The 17,212-nt window shown below is 41.8% G+C and overlaps 1 protein-coding gene across 5 annotated transcripts in view; it reads right to left on the bottom strand.

The window, feature by feature from the left end:
* Positions 1-10,379: 10,379 nt before the first annotated feature.
* Positions 10,380-17,212, bottom strand: part of Add3 (adducin 3) — a 187,454-nt gene continuing 180,621 nt past the window's right edge. For 4 of the 5 annotated variants that reach the window (XM_004631519.2, XM_023715466.1, XM_023715467.1 and 1 more), the window contains 3 exons: positions 15,511-15,634; positions 13,253-13,348; positions 10,384-12,566 (listed from right to left, as the gene is read on the bottom strand). In XM_004631519.2, the coding sequence (XP_004631576.1) occupies positions 12,274-12,566; positions 13,253-13,348; positions 15,511-15,634 (513 nt within the window). In that variant the 3' untranslated portion in view covers positions 10,384-12,273. Of the gene's footprint in view, positions 12,567-13,252; positions 13,349-15,510; positions 15,635-17,212 lie in introns of all 5 variants that reach the window. The other variant, XM_023715469.1, reaches the window with a different exon arrangement.

The raw sequence follows: 17,212 nt of genomic DNA, 5'->3' as shown, positions 1-17,212 counted from the left end.
CAGCTTGAATTAATCTATTGCCAAGATGGAAAACTAAACTGTGACACACCCTTCAAGCATCTGTATAGAAGATATTCTTAAGATTCCCAAAATGAAAGAGAGGAGGCCATGACCAGCCCTCTGGGTGATAGCATTCAGTTCTCCAGGGATAAAGAGCCCAGAAATTAACCCTTTCCAACAAGAGCCCAAAGCTGCTCCCACTGAAAGCATCTTCAGACCACAGCCATTTGTCACAGCCTCATGGGATTCTGCAGGAAGCTGCCATAGACCAAAGCGGTCCTCTCTGTCTGCGCCACTGTATCCCATTCGGGAGGAATCAGCTAAACAAAAATTCTTCCACTTGTCACCATCCGAAGGCACAAACTGTACCTTCTAACACAAGCAACAGGACCTGTTACAGTTACCTGGTCACTGTCCATCTTCTACCCTTTTTCAAAAGCCTGGGAACCTGGTCACAATGGCTGTTGTGACACCTCACAAGAATAGGAATGGCAGCATGAAAATGGGAGCATGAGAGGGGTAAGCCAGCTATGGTTTACTCTTTCTTCTCGCAGACCAAGGAGACCCAAAATAGCGGTGAGAACAGCCAACACCCATGGTCAGGCCTCACCGACCACACTGGGTCCAGCCTATGTTTCAAGTACGTTATCATCTTGCTTAATTATTAAAGCTGCCCTCCAAGGCTTGCACAGTTACACACTTTATAGAAAAGTCGAGCAAATGTTGTCTCTATGACTCATAAATGTAATGGTTTATTTAACTGATGTCTGCTGTCCAGATACTGATGGTAAATTACGATGATGAATACAACAGCAAATATTCTTGGGAACTGAAGCCAAGAGATTAACCTTCAAGTTTAAAATTTTATTTATTTATTGGTGTGTGTGTGTGTGTGTGTGGCCAGCTCAGCCCACCAGGGGGTCGGGGCTGGCAGGCATGTGGTACTGGGGACTGAACCGCCGTCCCTGTGCTTTGCTAAGCTTGTTCTAAGTAGGTGCTTTAGACCACTGAGCCATCTCACCAGCCCTAACCTTCAAGTTTGATTGCTTAGGCTTAAACTTCAGTTTTGTTAGTAATTGTGTGACCTTGGGAAACTTTTCTAAGCTTTAGTATTTTTCATCTGAAAAATGACAGTTAAGGGCCAGCCAGTTAGCTCAGCGGATTAAAGCTTAAAGTGTCTGCTTAGCCCGATGCAGGGACCGGGGTTTGATCCCCAGCGTGTTGTGCTGGCCCCGTCCCTGGAGCACAATGAGACGGAGATTGAGACTGAGTGTGGTGGCATGCACCTGTAATCCCAGCGCTTGGGAGGCTGCAAACAGGAGGATCACTGTGAGTCTGATCTGTGTAGTGAGACCCTGTACTAAATACATAAAAAAAGACAGATAATAACTTGGACTGTGGGGGTCTGTTGTATTAATACATCCACTGAAAGTACTTGGTGTTCAGGAAACGGTAGCTCTCATGTTTCACCCACAGCCATCACGTACCAACCACCTCTATGGATGGCTGCAGCCTTTGGTTGAACAGTGAACATACAATGGGCAATGCAGGATTTTAGGAAATCATACTGTTCACCGGGATGCAGTGACCACATCCCAATTCATTTCAATAGCATACCTACAAAAGGGTTTGCTAAGGCAAGGTCAGTACACAGTCTTCCGTCCTCTGCTCACCTTCAAAGGTGTCCTTGGCTATCTAACGTAAGCTAGTGTGTGCTGATCAGGAAGCCCCTCTTACTCTGGGTGGGGGAGAGCACACTGCCCGGGGGCCAACTCTTCCCTCCTTAACTAGAAGCCCCGGTAGCCAAGAGGAAGGCTGGCAAAAGCTCCCAACACTGCTGCGTGTTACAAGACCTGATTTTCCTACCAGCAGGTGGGAAGGCTGGCACAATAGCAGGAAATAGATGGGAATTTGAATCTTGGTCTGCCTCTTGACAGATGGTGAAATGAGACAAGTTCTATAGCTTCTAAGCCTCAGTTTCCCTTCAGTGGATTGGACCCTGGGTGCAGGACTGAGGATTAAATGAGATAATAGCATGAAAGCACGCAGCACAAGGCCTGCACACAGTAGGCACTTGAGAAGCCGGAGCTATCGTGATCTGCCTTAGAGGTCAGACTTGTGTTCCAAGTAGGATTTGTTCTCCTCTTTTTTGGTACCAGGAATCTATCTCAGGACTTGCAGGTGGCTGTATCCTCACCATCCCCCCTTTTCTTTTCTTCCCCAAGTTCAATTTTGACACCAAGTCCCATCCTAACTCATACACAAGATGAAGATCATCTTTTTGCTGTGTGCATGTTGTTAACAGGTCACCAATGGGAGCAGCACTGTCATCATGAGCAATAAAAAACATAGACTAATGGCCATGCTTTGTTGAGGACAAAGGATGATCAAGGTAGTCTCCCTCCTCCTTGCCAGAGCACCCTCTCTGGTAGTGGAGACAAACACTGAATCAATAATGCTAGTTTAAGATAGGCTGACAGAAGTATGATCCTGAGGTACCCCTGAAGTTTGGGGGAACAGGGCTCATTGTGGAACACTCCATCAGTGGGGTCCACTCCTGGGAAGGCATCAGGGAGGGTGTGACCCTTGGGCAGCACCTGGGTTAGGCCTTGCTTGACAGGTGGGTAAGAGTCGGACCAGGGCAGACAGCTGTGGGGGCACTGCAGGGGTCCCAGGCCCTCATGGCACCCCTGGCGATGACCACAGAGACTGTAAGGTCCCAAGGGAGCTCTTCTCTTCTAATAGCAGGTGGAGGAGTGCGTGGAAAGCTCATTATTTGGACCAGTGTGGCCAGTATGACCACAATCTGAGCATGACAGGCACAACCGTTGTGGCATTCAAACTGTTTTGCTAGTGTACAGTCCTAGGCACGTTTCTTCTGGGAAGGGCAGCTAACCTACCTGCCCTCTGATTCTCTTCCATCCAACAAGTGCTCTGAAGGAGTGTCCTGTATTGCTCTTGGTGGGGGGCAGGGCCACCACTCTGGTCAAGACTTCTATGGGGAAACTACCTCCAGACAGGGAAAATTGGTTTGCAAGGAGCACAGGGCCATTGTCACAGCTAGAGCACCAAGCGCACTGGGCACTTGCACATTCTGCTTTGCTCCTGCTCCAGCTTGGTTCTGGTGCGAACTATTGATAACCCACTCCTACAGCCTTCCCATATGGCTTGGTCTTGTCAAACGGATGCTTCCACTGTGAGAGCCACGCCAGGCGCTTCCTGCCTCTGCTGCACTCTTCCCCAACACTGAGCTGCTCACCTGGCTGCAGACTGCAGCACTAGTCCTGGGAGGCGGCAGAGACTAACAGAGCCCTGGCTTTGGGCTCAGGGACTCACACTATACTGCGCCTTCTCATGGCTGAGCACTGGGACACTCAGCAGCACCCTAGTTCTGGTAATGGCCCTGTCATCTCTTCCCATCCGAGATCCTGCCTTGACGAACTGCTGATTGAACTTGCGCTCCGCAGGCCAAGGTCCAGCCCTGCCCTACAGGGCCCCACAGGAAGCGCTGCTCTGGAAGCCCTGGGCTGCACTCCTCAGCATCCCACAGCTCACCCGCTCTTGCTGGACCCGAATGGAACATGGCTCATCTGACCACCCTACAGGGCTAGGATCTGGTGACCGCCACAGTCTCCCGCTCCAGGGCCCACCCGCTAGGCTGGCCCTGAGAAGAGCCTTTGGCTCAAGCTGCTCTCACTGCCCAGGCAGGCAGTGAGGAGAGGAACTGCAGCCCAGCCACCCAGCTTCCCTGTTCTGCAGCTAGCTGAGCCATGTTCAGCTTTCCTTTAGCAACTATGCGTGCACAGGCTTCTGTTCCATGTTAATCTAAGGGTCAGAATGGAGGTGACAGGAACCATATAAGAAATAACTTCCTACAGCGTTAACATACAAAACCATCTAAAAGATAGTGGTAAAACAAAGCATTTTACAGATTTCAGCCTGGGGAACTGAACCCAGGGCTTCTGCACTGAGCTATAATGCAGCCATTTTTTAAAAACCTTTTACTTAGAGACGGGGTCTTGCTAATAAATCTCCAGGTTGAGACTGAACTCAGAGCCCTCCTGCCTTAGTCCCCCAGTGTGATGGGATGACAGGCACGTGCCACCATGCCTGGCCAAATTATATGCCACAAAGGCTAAGCACACAGGAAAACTCAGATGTAGTGGGAGCCCCACTTCTAGCCTCCCGCCTTAAAATAATAGATAATATTTTCAATACATTCTTGAGTATCTTAGCCTCAAATTACTTTTTTCCTTTCTTTTTTCCAACTGAAACTACTGACCAACCTTTTCAAATAGAAACTAGGTAGGAAGTAGTATTTAATCCTGTTAGCTCAGTGAACACCTCTGAAGGGTTGGCCTGCACCTGCCCACAAGCTGGGTGTATGTACATGTTCTCCCATAGAACTGAGGTCATTGCTAGAGTCCAAATCTACCACAGCAGTCACCATTGCCACCCTCTACCCCAGCATGACTCAACAAGGGGAGCTGGAGAACACAACAACTACTTCCTGTTTGCTAAGAACCTTCCCAAGTACTGCATTTGGAAAAGTGAGTTTGTTTAGACCCCACCTATCGAGAAAGTACTCCTGTTTAAGTGAGGACAGAGCATTTGGCTGGCAAATCACTGACAAGGGCTTAGTGGCCAGGTATGGGGACACACACCTGTAATTCTGACACTTGGAAGGCTGAAGCAGGAGGATTGCTTCAAGTGTGAGGCCAGCCCGAGGTACAAAGTGAGTTCAAGGTCAGCCTGAATTACATAGTGAAGCCCTATCTCAACAAAGGGAAAAAAAAGAAAAAAAGAGAAAAAGGCTTTGCAGCACAACAGCTCTGAGACCAAGCTGTTTTTTATGTATTTAGTACAGGGTTTACAGGGTCTCGCTGCACAGATCGGATTCATAGTGATCCTCCTGTTTTCAGCCTCCCAACTGCTGGGATTACAGGCATGCGCCACCATGCTCAGTCTCATTTGCCATCTCAGTGAGCCCCGGGGGTGGGGGCAGGGCTGGCATGGTATGCTGGGGATCGAACCCTGGTCCCTGGGCCTTCCTAAGCAGGTGCTTTAATCTGCTGAGCTATTTGTTTTTTAAAAACAAAACCAGATACTTTAATTCAAGAGTACCTGAGGGAAATCAAGGTTCTACTGCCTTTTTTTGGGGGGCGGGATTGAACCTCTATACTGAGCTGTATTCTCTGGCTGTGGATGAACATGAGACATCCCTGCCTCAGCCATAGAGTGCTGGGACAACAGACGCACACCACCATGCCAAGGCTGTCTTTTAGTGTGTACATGTGATAACATACCTCATTCTCATCTCCTTCTCCATCTGTCACCCTGAAGGGTACTGTCTGGCTTAATAAATTCAATTAGCTGACACTCAAAAATGGTTTTATTAGCCAGGCATGGCGGTGCGTGCTTATAATCCCAGTACTTGGGAGACTAAGGCAGGAGGATCTGAATGAATTTGAGGTCAGTCTGAGCTACATAGTGAGTTCAAACACAGCTTGAATTACATAGGGGGAAGACCTTGTCTCAAAAAAAAAAAAAAAAAAAAAGAAAAAAGGATTTCCACCTATTTACAGGCTGAGGAGCAGAATCTAATAATGACAAAATGTGTTTATGAGTTCTTGCATTTGATGCTACAGATCTGTACTAGATATTTTTATTAGTTATTTCAAAAACAGGTATTAAAAATGTTAAGAATTTCTTAGAAATATTTTTCAGTTCACATCCAAGTTTGACTGAGAAAGCCAATGCTTTTGATTTTAGGCATAGTGTAGAGGGAACTAGTATTCTGCTTTGTGACAGCAGTTACATGGAGCTACCGTAACCTGAAGGTATCTTTTTACAAGGCCAAGGTTGGTCTGGAGCACAGAACACCAGGTAGTTTGTGTAGGAACCAAACCTGATATAAAAGTTGGCACAGTCACTTCACCATAGCCTCAGTGTCAAGATTTATGCAAACAGAAGTTATATAGGCACTAGCTTTTTATCTGTCTCTTAATTTTTCTGCTAGACACAAAGTGATTTTTTTTTTTTTTTTTTTTCTGAGGAACCGGGGATTGAACTCAGGCCCTTGCGCTTGCCAGAGAAGCACTTATTCCACTGAGCCATCTCCCTGGCTCAAGACACAAGTTTTTTATTTTGCTATAAAATAACAAAACATGCCAGAATGTCATTTAAACTTCTTTAAAAAATGTATTTAGTACAGGGTCTACAGGGTCTTACTGTGTAGATGGGACTTGTAGTGATCCTCCTGTTTTCAGCTTCCCAAGTGCTGGGAGTACAGGCGCGCACCACCATGCCCAGTCTCAACCTCGGGGCTGGCACAGCACGCCAGGGATTGAACCCTGGCCGCTACACTCTGCCTAAGCAGGTGCTTTAGTCTGCTGAGCTATCTGGCTGGCCCAAGCATATCATTTAAGATACACAGGGCATTTAACAAACTGTAGATACCAACTTAAAATAAATCAGCATTTTGATTAACTTGAGAGAATACCCAGAAGACTTTTATGGAGAATGTAAGAACTTAAAATTTTAGGGAAATGATTGGTATTGATAAACGCACAGGCTTGGCCTTGCAGTGTTTCTCTTCAACAGTCTCACCATAAAGTTCTAAATATCAATTTCCAAAAAGCTTCAGAAAGTCATGTATTTACCTATTCCTAGGTTATAATCCAATGCGTTTCCAAGGAAGCTGCAGTGGAGAAGAGGCATAAGGCGCATACGTTGAAGACCTTTACTTGAATCCTGGTTTATCTTCGAGATCTGCGATGAGCTAGCCAACCTTAGCGGAAAGGACTCTTTACAAGTGAGAACAAGATAATTTTTGCTTAAGGAACAAATAAAGTAATATGGTAGCTACAAACTTTCCTCAGCTTTAGTCTGCACCCAGGAATGGGTAACCAGAACAAATCTAAACTCAGATTTTGAAGGAGGGTCCCTTAAAACTGAATCTTGGGCCAGGGAGATTGGTCAGTGGAATAAGCGCTTCCCTGGCAAGTGCAAGGGCCTGAGTTTAATCCCCAGTTCCGCCAAAAAAACCCAACAAAAACAAAACAAAACAAAAAAACCCAAAACCACAACCAAACCCTATATCTGGACCCAGTATTGCCTTCTAATGGTCATGTCTTAGAAATGAAACCCCTATAAATACTGCTAAACTTGAAAAAAAAATCCCATTAAAAGTTCCTCAGAAATCATTCTTGTTCTGAACTCTAGGACATATATTAAGTTTTTCTCCAAGGAACAGAATCTACTTATACTCATATAAAACACTTGCTTTTGAATGTCTCCCCTGCTTCCAACACTGGAAAGTCGAGGTACAGGGCTTCCTTCCAAGCCTCTTTTTGGGAGGGGGATGAATGTAGGGCTTTGCACATCGCAGGCAAAAACTCTACCACTGAGCTACAGCCCCAGCCCTTATTTGCAAGTTAGTCTTGCTAAATTGCCCAGGCTGCTGTCAGACTCGCAACCCTCCTGCCTAGAATTATGGTTTGTGTAGCTTACAGTTTGTGTCACTGCACTCAGATTGTCACCTCTTGGGCAAAGGTGTAGATACCTTGCTTCCCAGTTGTCGAGAACATCTGAGAACTGGCTCTTCATTCTAAAGTAGCCTATCACCACTACTCATCCCCATTTTATCACTTTTTTCATATTGGGGTGACGTGGTGTACATGGGGTGTCTTCCAAATTGGTGTTTGATCCCAGATGTGCTTGTATCAATACGAGTTATAAAACAGGAGTCCACCTTGGGCTAGTGGCTTCTCCCTAAACCACCCCCCCAAAAAAAACCCCTACACTGGGGTCACATGAGACTGGCTCAAAGATGGCATCAGTAACTTGGAAGTGTGCACCTACCAGTGAACACCCTTTTCCTGTCAGTCTTTTGTAAGCCTTTGTGTCATCATGTACAAAGCAGGGACACCATCTCCTATCTAGCTGGGGAGGCCAGGTGAGTCTGCAGGGGCGAAGCACTTCAAGCAATCCTTGCTATCCAGAAGGCATCAGGTTCCCAGCTAGCTCCTCAGTGAAAAAGAAACCACGGGGGCTAGGGAGATGGCTCAGTGGAATAAGCGCTTCACTGGAAAGCACAAGGGCCTGAGTTCAAGCCCTGGTTCTGGAAAAAAAAAAAAAAGAAAAAAAAAAAAGAAAAGAAACCACGTTCAGGGCTGGTGAGATGGCTCAGTGGTCTAAAGCATCTTAGAACAGGCTTGGCAAAGCACAGGGACTGCGGTTCAATCCCCCAGCACCACATGCCAGCCAGCCCCGCCCCCTGGTGGGCTGAGCTGGCCACACACACACACACACAAAAATAAATAAATAAATAAATAAACCATTGTCTTTAAAAAAAAAAAAAAAAAAAGAAACCACGCTCAGAGGCTTATACCTACCAGTTTCTGAGACCACACCCTGAAAACTGTGTTCTCCATAGACATGACAGTCCCTATAGGTGACATGGGACCTGTGATGCCAGCAGTAGAGAATAAGCAACAGCAGAGACATCTTCCAAGTTCCAGCCACTCCACAACAAACAGGACCCTAACAGACTAAGGGAAGCCTAGGAGTGAAAGTCCAGACCCACATCACATTGCTAGACCTATTCCTCCCTCTAGTGGCCACCGAGATTGTTCTTTTTAAAACCCCAGTTTGGCCGGTACATAATCTCTGAGTTTAAAAGAAGTTTGGCTTTATGTGTTTTCTGCTGATGTAAAAATGAAGCTAATATTAAGAGAAACCAATGCTATCACAATTTTACCCATTTAGGTCTCTTTCCTGCTGATCAGGCAACTACTCTTCAACTGCCTTGGAAAGGAGAACTGAGGATAATGGTTTTTGTTGCTTTATGGAAGGGAATTTTAAAATGGACAGATTTCTAAAACAGCAGTTCTTCCTAGTGGGTCATTTACAGGGCAAAGTAATAACTGAGCATGCCTGAGACTGTGAAGCCATTCTTCCACGCTCAGGCCCTTCATCTCTGTAATAGCGATAGTAACAACTCTGACGAACCAGAACCCTCAGTTCACGTGGTTTCCCCTTCTTATACCCTATTTTTAGGGCAAAGTGGGGAAAAAGTCACAACAAATTATTTATGTGAGGTTTTAGTTTAAAAATCTTTGCTTGGGGCCGGAGAGATGGCTCAGTGGAATAAGCGCTTCCCTGGCAAGCGCAAGGGCCTGAGTTCAATCCCTGGTTCCGCAAAAAAAAAAAAAAAGACTAAGAAATTTTGGGGCTGGTGAGATGGCTCAGTGGTCTAAAGCACCTACTTAGAACAAGCTAAGCAAAGCAAAGCACAGGGACCGCAGTTCAATCCCCCAGCACCACATGCCAGCCAGCCCTGCCCCCTGGTGGGCTGAGTTGGCCACACACACACACAAAATACATAAATAAACAAATAAATAAAAATTAAAAAAAAAATCTTTGCTTGGTTATTCTAAGTAGAAAAAAATCCAAAATAGAAATTATATTCATGCCATAATTATAAATGTATAGCAAACACATGTATAATTGGACAAGAGCTAGAAGGAAACTAAGTTTGAATACTAATATTGTGGAATTGTGAACTATTTTCTATTTTCCTTACATTATTTGTATAATTAATAAAAATAAAAAGGGATAATGTATAAACTTGGTGCATATCTTACATTTCCTATTCTACTCCAAAAGATATGAACAGGACCAAATAGCTCAGCGAATTAAAGCACCTGCAAGCAGGCGCAGGGGCCAGGGATTCCATCCCTGGGCCTGCCATGCTGGCCCTGCCCCCGGGGTGTGCTAAGACTACAATTGAGACTGGGCATGGTAGCACGCGCCTGTAATCTCAGCTCTTGGGAGGCTGTAAACAGGAGGATCACTACGAGTCCGATCTAGTAGGGAGGCCCTGAACACTCCATAGACCCTTCCCTAAAATACAGAAAAAACAAACAAAAAAAACCCCACAAAAGATACGAACAGCAGAATTGAGTTTATAAGAAGCCCAAGTCCACTCTACACTATAAAGACATAAAATAATGTCTTAGAGAATATTCCCTCCAATATAAAATGAAAAGTTTCATAAAAGGGTGCAGTGGCACATGTCTGTAAAGGCAGGACTCTGGGAGGCTGAGTTGGGAGGACAAGGCTGAACCCAGGTTGGTCAATTTAGTGATTCAGCAAGTCTCAAAATAAAAAAAAAAATTAGAAAGAGCTTAATATATATGTTAATATATACAAATATATATACATATATGGATATGTACATATTTCTAACTAATTTGAAAATACATTTATCAAAATGTCCGTTATTCAAAGCATCATTTCACAGAACTATAAAATTCAATGGACCACAACGTATAGGCTAAGTAACCACTCCTAAATGGAACCCTCATGAAGCTGAATCCATATACTTAAAATACTGTTTATTTGTGATTTAACATTAATTAGCATGACATCTAAGAGCAATATCAGATAACATTTATACATTTTTCCACAGGACACAAGTTCATTGGCTCATTCATTATGTCAAAGCAAGTAAATAGAGGCATTAGCAAAAGGTGCAATAGTTTACGGTTGCTTTAAAAAATATTTATGCACATTGCATTCATTTAGATATATATATATTTAAAAAGTTACGGAAAGGCATAGTTCACAGGTTACTGTTTCTACATACGCTGTAATACAACATAAACAATGCAAAACATAAGATATCCTCAAATACACAGTTAAGCAACTGAAAGTTTCCACTAGGAGATTAGAACACTGATTCCAGTAGTCAGTGAGTTGGAGAGTGACGTTTCCAGGCTCCATTTCAACTCTGCAGCACACACAGAGACGGACAGAACCGGCCCGGACACCCCGTGCTCAGGTGAATTTCTTGCCTGCTACCTCACCCTTCAAAATTCTTGGGATTATTTTTACCATTGACCATTCGGGATCTTTGATTCTTACACTGATTTGTGACATCACTTAGGAAAAAGGGGAAACCTATATTAGGTCTAGGTTTAAATTTGTATTTACATTAGAAAGTTAACTGAAAAGTTTAAAAAAATTGTAAAAATCAAGAAGTGGTAGTTTTGTTAGGGATTAGACCTACTGATTTCTTCTAGTGCTGCTCTCTAAAGATATACAACTTTTAAAACTCAAAATATCAACCAAGGTATTGATTTGGCAAAGGAGGATTTTAGAAACTTGGGACATGTTTTCAATAAATCACACTAAATATTCACTCTATCATGAACAGAAGTTATTATCAAACAGAATTCTTTTCACATCTCATTTTTTTCCCTTAGTTTTTTACTTCCTCTTTCACTCTTTTCCTTCTCATTTGGTTACCTTATGACATTTTCTTCCTTCACTAGAAACTAAGAGAAAAATACATCATAGGATTCAAATATGAATCTAGAGAGACCTTTGATATGCTCTAAACCCTTGTGATACCGAGTTCCTGCATTCTTGACTCATATTTAAGTCTACTCAGTACCAAGCAGTCTCAGATGTGTGCTCCTGTTAAATGATTGGCTAATATGCATATAACTTTTATACTGAATAGTATACAAACGTCTCAAAATACAAAAATTGTTTGCCAGAGTTAAACTAAATAATCCATGTTATGTGTACAAAATCCCCTTTGCTGAAAAATAAGGGGCTTTCTAACCTAATAAAAAAGTTTTCAAAAATTATAGTTTATTAAAATGATCTTTTTGGCAAATGAAGTTACTTCAGGTGTGAAAATTTTATGCTATGAGTAAAACTCCAAACAAATCTTTTCTTAAAACTTAAAAAAAAAATTATGTGTCAGTGTATACTAATGCTGTAGATTTTTATCTTAGAAGCTTTTCAAGCATCTCATTAATGCCCATTGAAACAATGGGGACCCAAAAAGGTACAGTCAATAATCACAAAAAATCATAATCTGATTAACTGAAGCACGTGTGGAGAAATAGAACACTCTCACTTGTTCCTTAGCAGGTTCTTTCAAAAAGATATTATGGGGAAGTCCTGAAGTAATTCAGACAGTTGTATTTGTGGTGAACTGTAATAATACTTCATGAGAGCAGAGCTAATTAAAACTAGTAACTGTTTAAAAATTCAAACCCATTTATGGACATATAAAAAAGAGATGAATTTCAAAGGTCTTTTTCCATAATATTTTTCTTTTAGTAAAACTTCTTCCAGTTCTTAAAAGTCCAGTTTGCTACATAACCCCAATTTGATCTACCACTGTATATTAATGATCAATTTAAATGTGGTATTTAAATGTGCAATATCACATTGTAGTAACTAAAAAAGGCTTTAAGCTTCAACTTTCTCCTTTTTCTTGTTCTTTTTGAGAAAAGAAGGAGTGCGGAATTTCTTCTTTTTCTTGGATGGTGATTTTGAGGGTGAACCATCAGGTGACAGGACTTCTTCAATTTTTTCTGGAGACTTAATAGTGATTTCGATGTTTTCTATGGTCGTACTCGTAGTTAATCTGCTCACTTGGCGAGCAAGCTCATCCTCCACGTCGTGCACGTCATCCTTGCCATTTACTATCATGACAGGCACTTCCATGGAGACGAAGCTCTTGGAAAATATCTCATGGTTTTCTACAAAAGGGGAGGGATTTTTTTTCTGGTTATTTCATATAGTTAACATTTTTTGTGTTATTTTGTAAAACTGAAAGTCTTTAGCAATGTATTGAGGCATTATTTTAATTGTGATGAAGACAGACCATTATTTGCATAAAGTATTAGCATGAAGCTAATTTTCTTAAATGATATAAAGGGGATGAGAACAAAGTTGCTAAATGAAAGCGTATAAGCTAGACTACTCTTATGACATGACAATTGCAAATCCAATCAGTATAAATGAGGAAGGAACGTATGCTTTAGTTTTGGGGTCATCTGGCAATCAGAACAGAAAAAGATTTTATGCTGCTGACTGAAGACGCATGACAAGTAAATTCTTTCTTTTTATTTCTGGATATTGTGACTTTAACTCAGGACCTCACACTTGCCAGGCAGGTGTTTGCCACTGAGCTACATCTCCAGCCAACAAGACAATTTTAATTCCACAAATTAAAAGTATGGACTGCCAAAGACCTAAAGTAAATCCATAGAAACGTTGGTAAACATAGCACCCTACTCCGTAAGAAATATAAAATTATTGGGAGACTCAACTAGAATCCATGCAAACTTACTGGGACCAGTTGTTCAATTTCTTACATGAAAATAAATGACGGGCAGACTTCTGAGACTACATAGTGAATGCTATGGGAAATCACATTGAATACCTTCTAATTTTTCAGGGACATTTTGCGGTGACTGAGTTTGAGACTGAATTTGTGAAAGAGATGAAGCGTCATCTGAGAGTAATTCCTGCTCAGCATCTGTTGGATAAGAGTTTTATTAAAAGCCATGCAAAACAAAATGAAGAAGCATAAGATTTCAGGGAAGTTAGTGCATACATAAAATGCCTGCATATGCAGAGAAGATAAATTCTTCAATTAAGAGCGGAGCATGCTAACGGTTATCTCATATATCAATAATTATGCACTAGGAGATTAATATGCTAAAACTTCTCATTTCTGAGCATTATTATTATTATATTTTTTGCGGAACCAGGGATTGAACTCAGGTCCTTGCGCTTGCCAGGCAAGTGCTTATTCCACTGAGCCATCTCCCCGGCCCCTCTGAGAGTTATTTTACACACAAGGTTACAAAGGGAGCAGGGCTATTGGCAACTCAGGAAAACAGTATATATGCAGTTAGCTTTTGCTGGTATTAGGAAACCAAAATATAGTGAATACCCAGATGAAAAGAATTATGAAGCCTCACCACAGCTGTTATGTTAGTGAGGCAAAATACTTCTCTGAATTTGGAACAATATCCAATGTGATTCCTGTCAGAACAGTATTAATGAGCTAATTTAAGAGGTCATAATGAACGTGGAAGCAATTATTCACCAAGTTATATATAAAAAATGGTGGTTGTAGAGTACAATAATGGTTACCTGGCATCGTTAGGCTTTTAAAAAAAGAGATTAGAGAGGGACATTTTATAAAATGCATAAAACAGAGAAAGCTTTCAACCTTATATTAAACAAGTTCAATATACCATTTAGAATATTTAGCATGGGTCCATTAATAAGTTAGAATGACTTGCTTTTATGACAAAGGCACAAATATACCAATAAAAATATTTTTGGGCAATCCTGATGTCATTCGTTTTTCCTACATATACTGTGTATAAAAATTCTGTAACTACTGGCTTCTTCAGCTCTTGATTTAAAAAAAAAAAATAACTGCATGCTGTAGATGGGCTAAAGCAGAAATTCTTATCTTCCTTGAGTCACATGTTTCTCATGCTACACTCTGAAGTCCTATTCCTCAGGTGTATTTGTACCTAAGAAAGCTGTGTTTGTAGGGTTCACTGACTGTCTAAAGCTTATCCAAAGAACCAAGATTGAGAAGAGCTGCTAAAAAAGAATCTCTTACTGCAGAGCAGTAATGGCAAACCTTTTAGAGCTTTCAGTAATAACGTAACAGTCACCTGGGGCACATGTGCCATAGGTTTGCCACCACCATTAGAAAAAGGGAGCCAGCACTCAGGATATTTTCATTAACAATTCCCAATTATAATCTAACAAATTACTAAGAATTCCTAAGTTAGACAAACTCAATTGTGTTAAGGTGTGCACATGTTAAAGGAAAGTCATATAAGTTTCGATTTTGAAAAGACCATAATGATACCTTGAGACATTCAAGAACAGAGCTTTTACAAAGTAGTAAATTCACATATTTGTGAGTCTATGGTTATTCCAAAATAAAAAGTTTTTAAAAAGCCACATAGTAGGAGATGTTAAGTATATAGCAATATTTACTTTGGTAGGTTTTTTTTCTTTTGCTCCGAATGCCTTCAGGGCAGGTTTGGCTGGCTTGAGTTGTGGGGATTGAACCACAGCAACCTGAGGCTGAGTGCTTTGTTGAAGCAGCCACTTAAAGAACTGAGGCCGGGGAGACGGCTCTGTGGAATAAGCGCTTCCCTGGCAAGCGCAAGGGCCTGAGTTCAATCCCAGGTCCCGAAAAAAAAGCATGTAAAGAACTAATTCTTTACTCATATGTGCATTTCATTTTATAGATTTTATTATAAAACACCTAGGATTCAGATTGTGGAGGAAGAACAGCTTTTTCTACATGTTAAGACATAAGAGTAGTTCCTGGCATGTCAGTCCTACCTACACTTAAAGAACTGAGATAGATGAGAAACAACAAGTGCATATAAAAGGTAATACGATTACTATTTTTGGTTTCTGACAAGGTCTCACTACATAGTTCATCCTGGCCTTGAACTTTACTACAAAATCTGAGCTGGCCTCCAACTCATGACATTCCTCCTGCCTTAGCCTCTTGAGTGCTGGGCTTACAGGTGTGTGCCACTATGCCCAGCTTATAAATGTACATTTAAAAAATTTTGACTTCTAATCATGCGGTTGGAGGTGCTCTAGTGTTATCAGTGTGTTATCTTAGGCTTATTCTGAAAGTTAACTAACCTTCTAGGCCTTGCTGTTTCCGTTCGATTGTCTTCTTGTAGTCTTCAAGTTCTCCTTCTGTGAGATGACTGAATGGGTTAGGAGGAGCTGGTGGGCCAAGATCATCATCTTCAAACTGCATCATCTTACAAGGAAAAAGCCCAGATCCATAATTAAAGAGGTTTACTTACACCTATTTACACACACACACACACACACACACACACACACACACACACACACTTGTGATGCCCACTCTATCAGAATCATCAAATGACTAAGCAACACGTTTTGCTTAAAATGCCCTTACTAGATTAATGCTCTTGGATTACTAATCCAATGAACTAAAATCATCAATGATGTTTCCTTAATAAGCATGTACAGGTAAATTTTAATTATCTTTTTTTTCCCCCCAGTGCTGGGGATTTAAGCTAGAGCTCTGAGCACGTTAGGTTAGTACTCTTTCACTGACTTACATCCCAGCTCTTAATAATCCTTCTTAAATAAAACTAAGACATGGTCTAACAGATTTAAATAATCAAGAAATATTTTGAAAAACCAAAAAACCTTAAAAATAAAACTATCAAAAGACTTTCAATTTGTTAGGAAAATAATCATTATTTTCTCTAGGAAAGAAATTACTGGAACTTTCAGTTATACCGGTAGATTAAATTCAAGCATTTTTGACCCATTCCCAAACCCTACTTAAAGACTCAGTAAATGTGGGGAAAAAAGTGAACACCTTTAAGGACAAACAAATAGGGGTAAGAAAGGAAGGATAAAACATGTTAGCATGGTTCTGGAGGATGGAAGGCAGGGACGGCAGGTCACAGAGCTAACAGAGTTCAAGCCTTGGCCCTGCAGAAAAGGATGCTAATGAGACGCTGGCTCTGCAGAGGGCTGGGAGGCCTCAGAAAGCACAAGTATCAGGTACTGCAGTAGATGCTGGGGAGGCAAAGCTGAAATGGGTTAACGTAAAGGTCTGAACAGCCAGAAGACAGGTTCCCAGGCCTCCTTTCCTGCTCCACATTCTCAAGCATTTGCCTCTCCTCCTCATTTCTGCAGAAGAGACTGACTCTCTAGAAAAATCTATTTAGGGCTGGGGAGATAGCTCAGTAGAATCAGTGCTTGCCTGGCAAGTGCAAGGTCCTGAGTTCAATCCCCAGTACTGAGAAAAAAAGAAAAAAGAGAAAAATCTGTCTCGAGGACACAGAATATGGCTGAGGGCTCCCTGATCACAGTGGGGAAGACCAAGGAAGTCTCCTTGGAGTAAATTAAATGATCCCAGAGAAAAGAACTACAGACAGTGACATTTGGAAACTCCCCAGAGAAACAAACTAGTCTGTATCTTATCATCCTACAGGGAAGCTCACCAAACCTTGAACTCTTTATATATCCAGGTCCTGCGACTGGCTTTTATTATCTCATTCTTCAACATAAATACACTGTACCAGTTATCAGACACTGGAGGAACATTTCTAACACGGGTGACGGAGATCAGAATCATCAAGAAAAAGGGAATATGAAGACAGAGACAACTAAGGCAGCTAAAGAAAATGATTTCTTGAAGCAATAACACAAATTTTTATATTACTGAATTAGGGTATTATATAAAGTAGAACATGTAGAGAGTAGGAATTTTTAAAAATTAAAGAAGTTGGGGTCAGGGAGTTGGCTCAGTGGAATAAGTGCTTCCCTGGCAAGCATAAGGGCCTGAGTTCAA

The sequence above is a fragment of the Octodon degus genome, unplaced genomic scaffold (assembly GCF_000260255.1).
Source record: "Octodon degus isolate 3935 unplaced genomic scaffold, OctDeg1.0 scaffold00042, whole genome shotgun sequence".
Classification (NCBI taxonomy): domain Eukaryota; kingdom Metazoa; phylum Chordata; class Mammalia; order Rodentia; family Octodontidae; genus Octodon; species Octodon degus.
The sequence above is the reverse complement of the archived record's forward strand: the minus strand, read 5'-3'. Positions and strand labels throughout refer to the sequence as shown.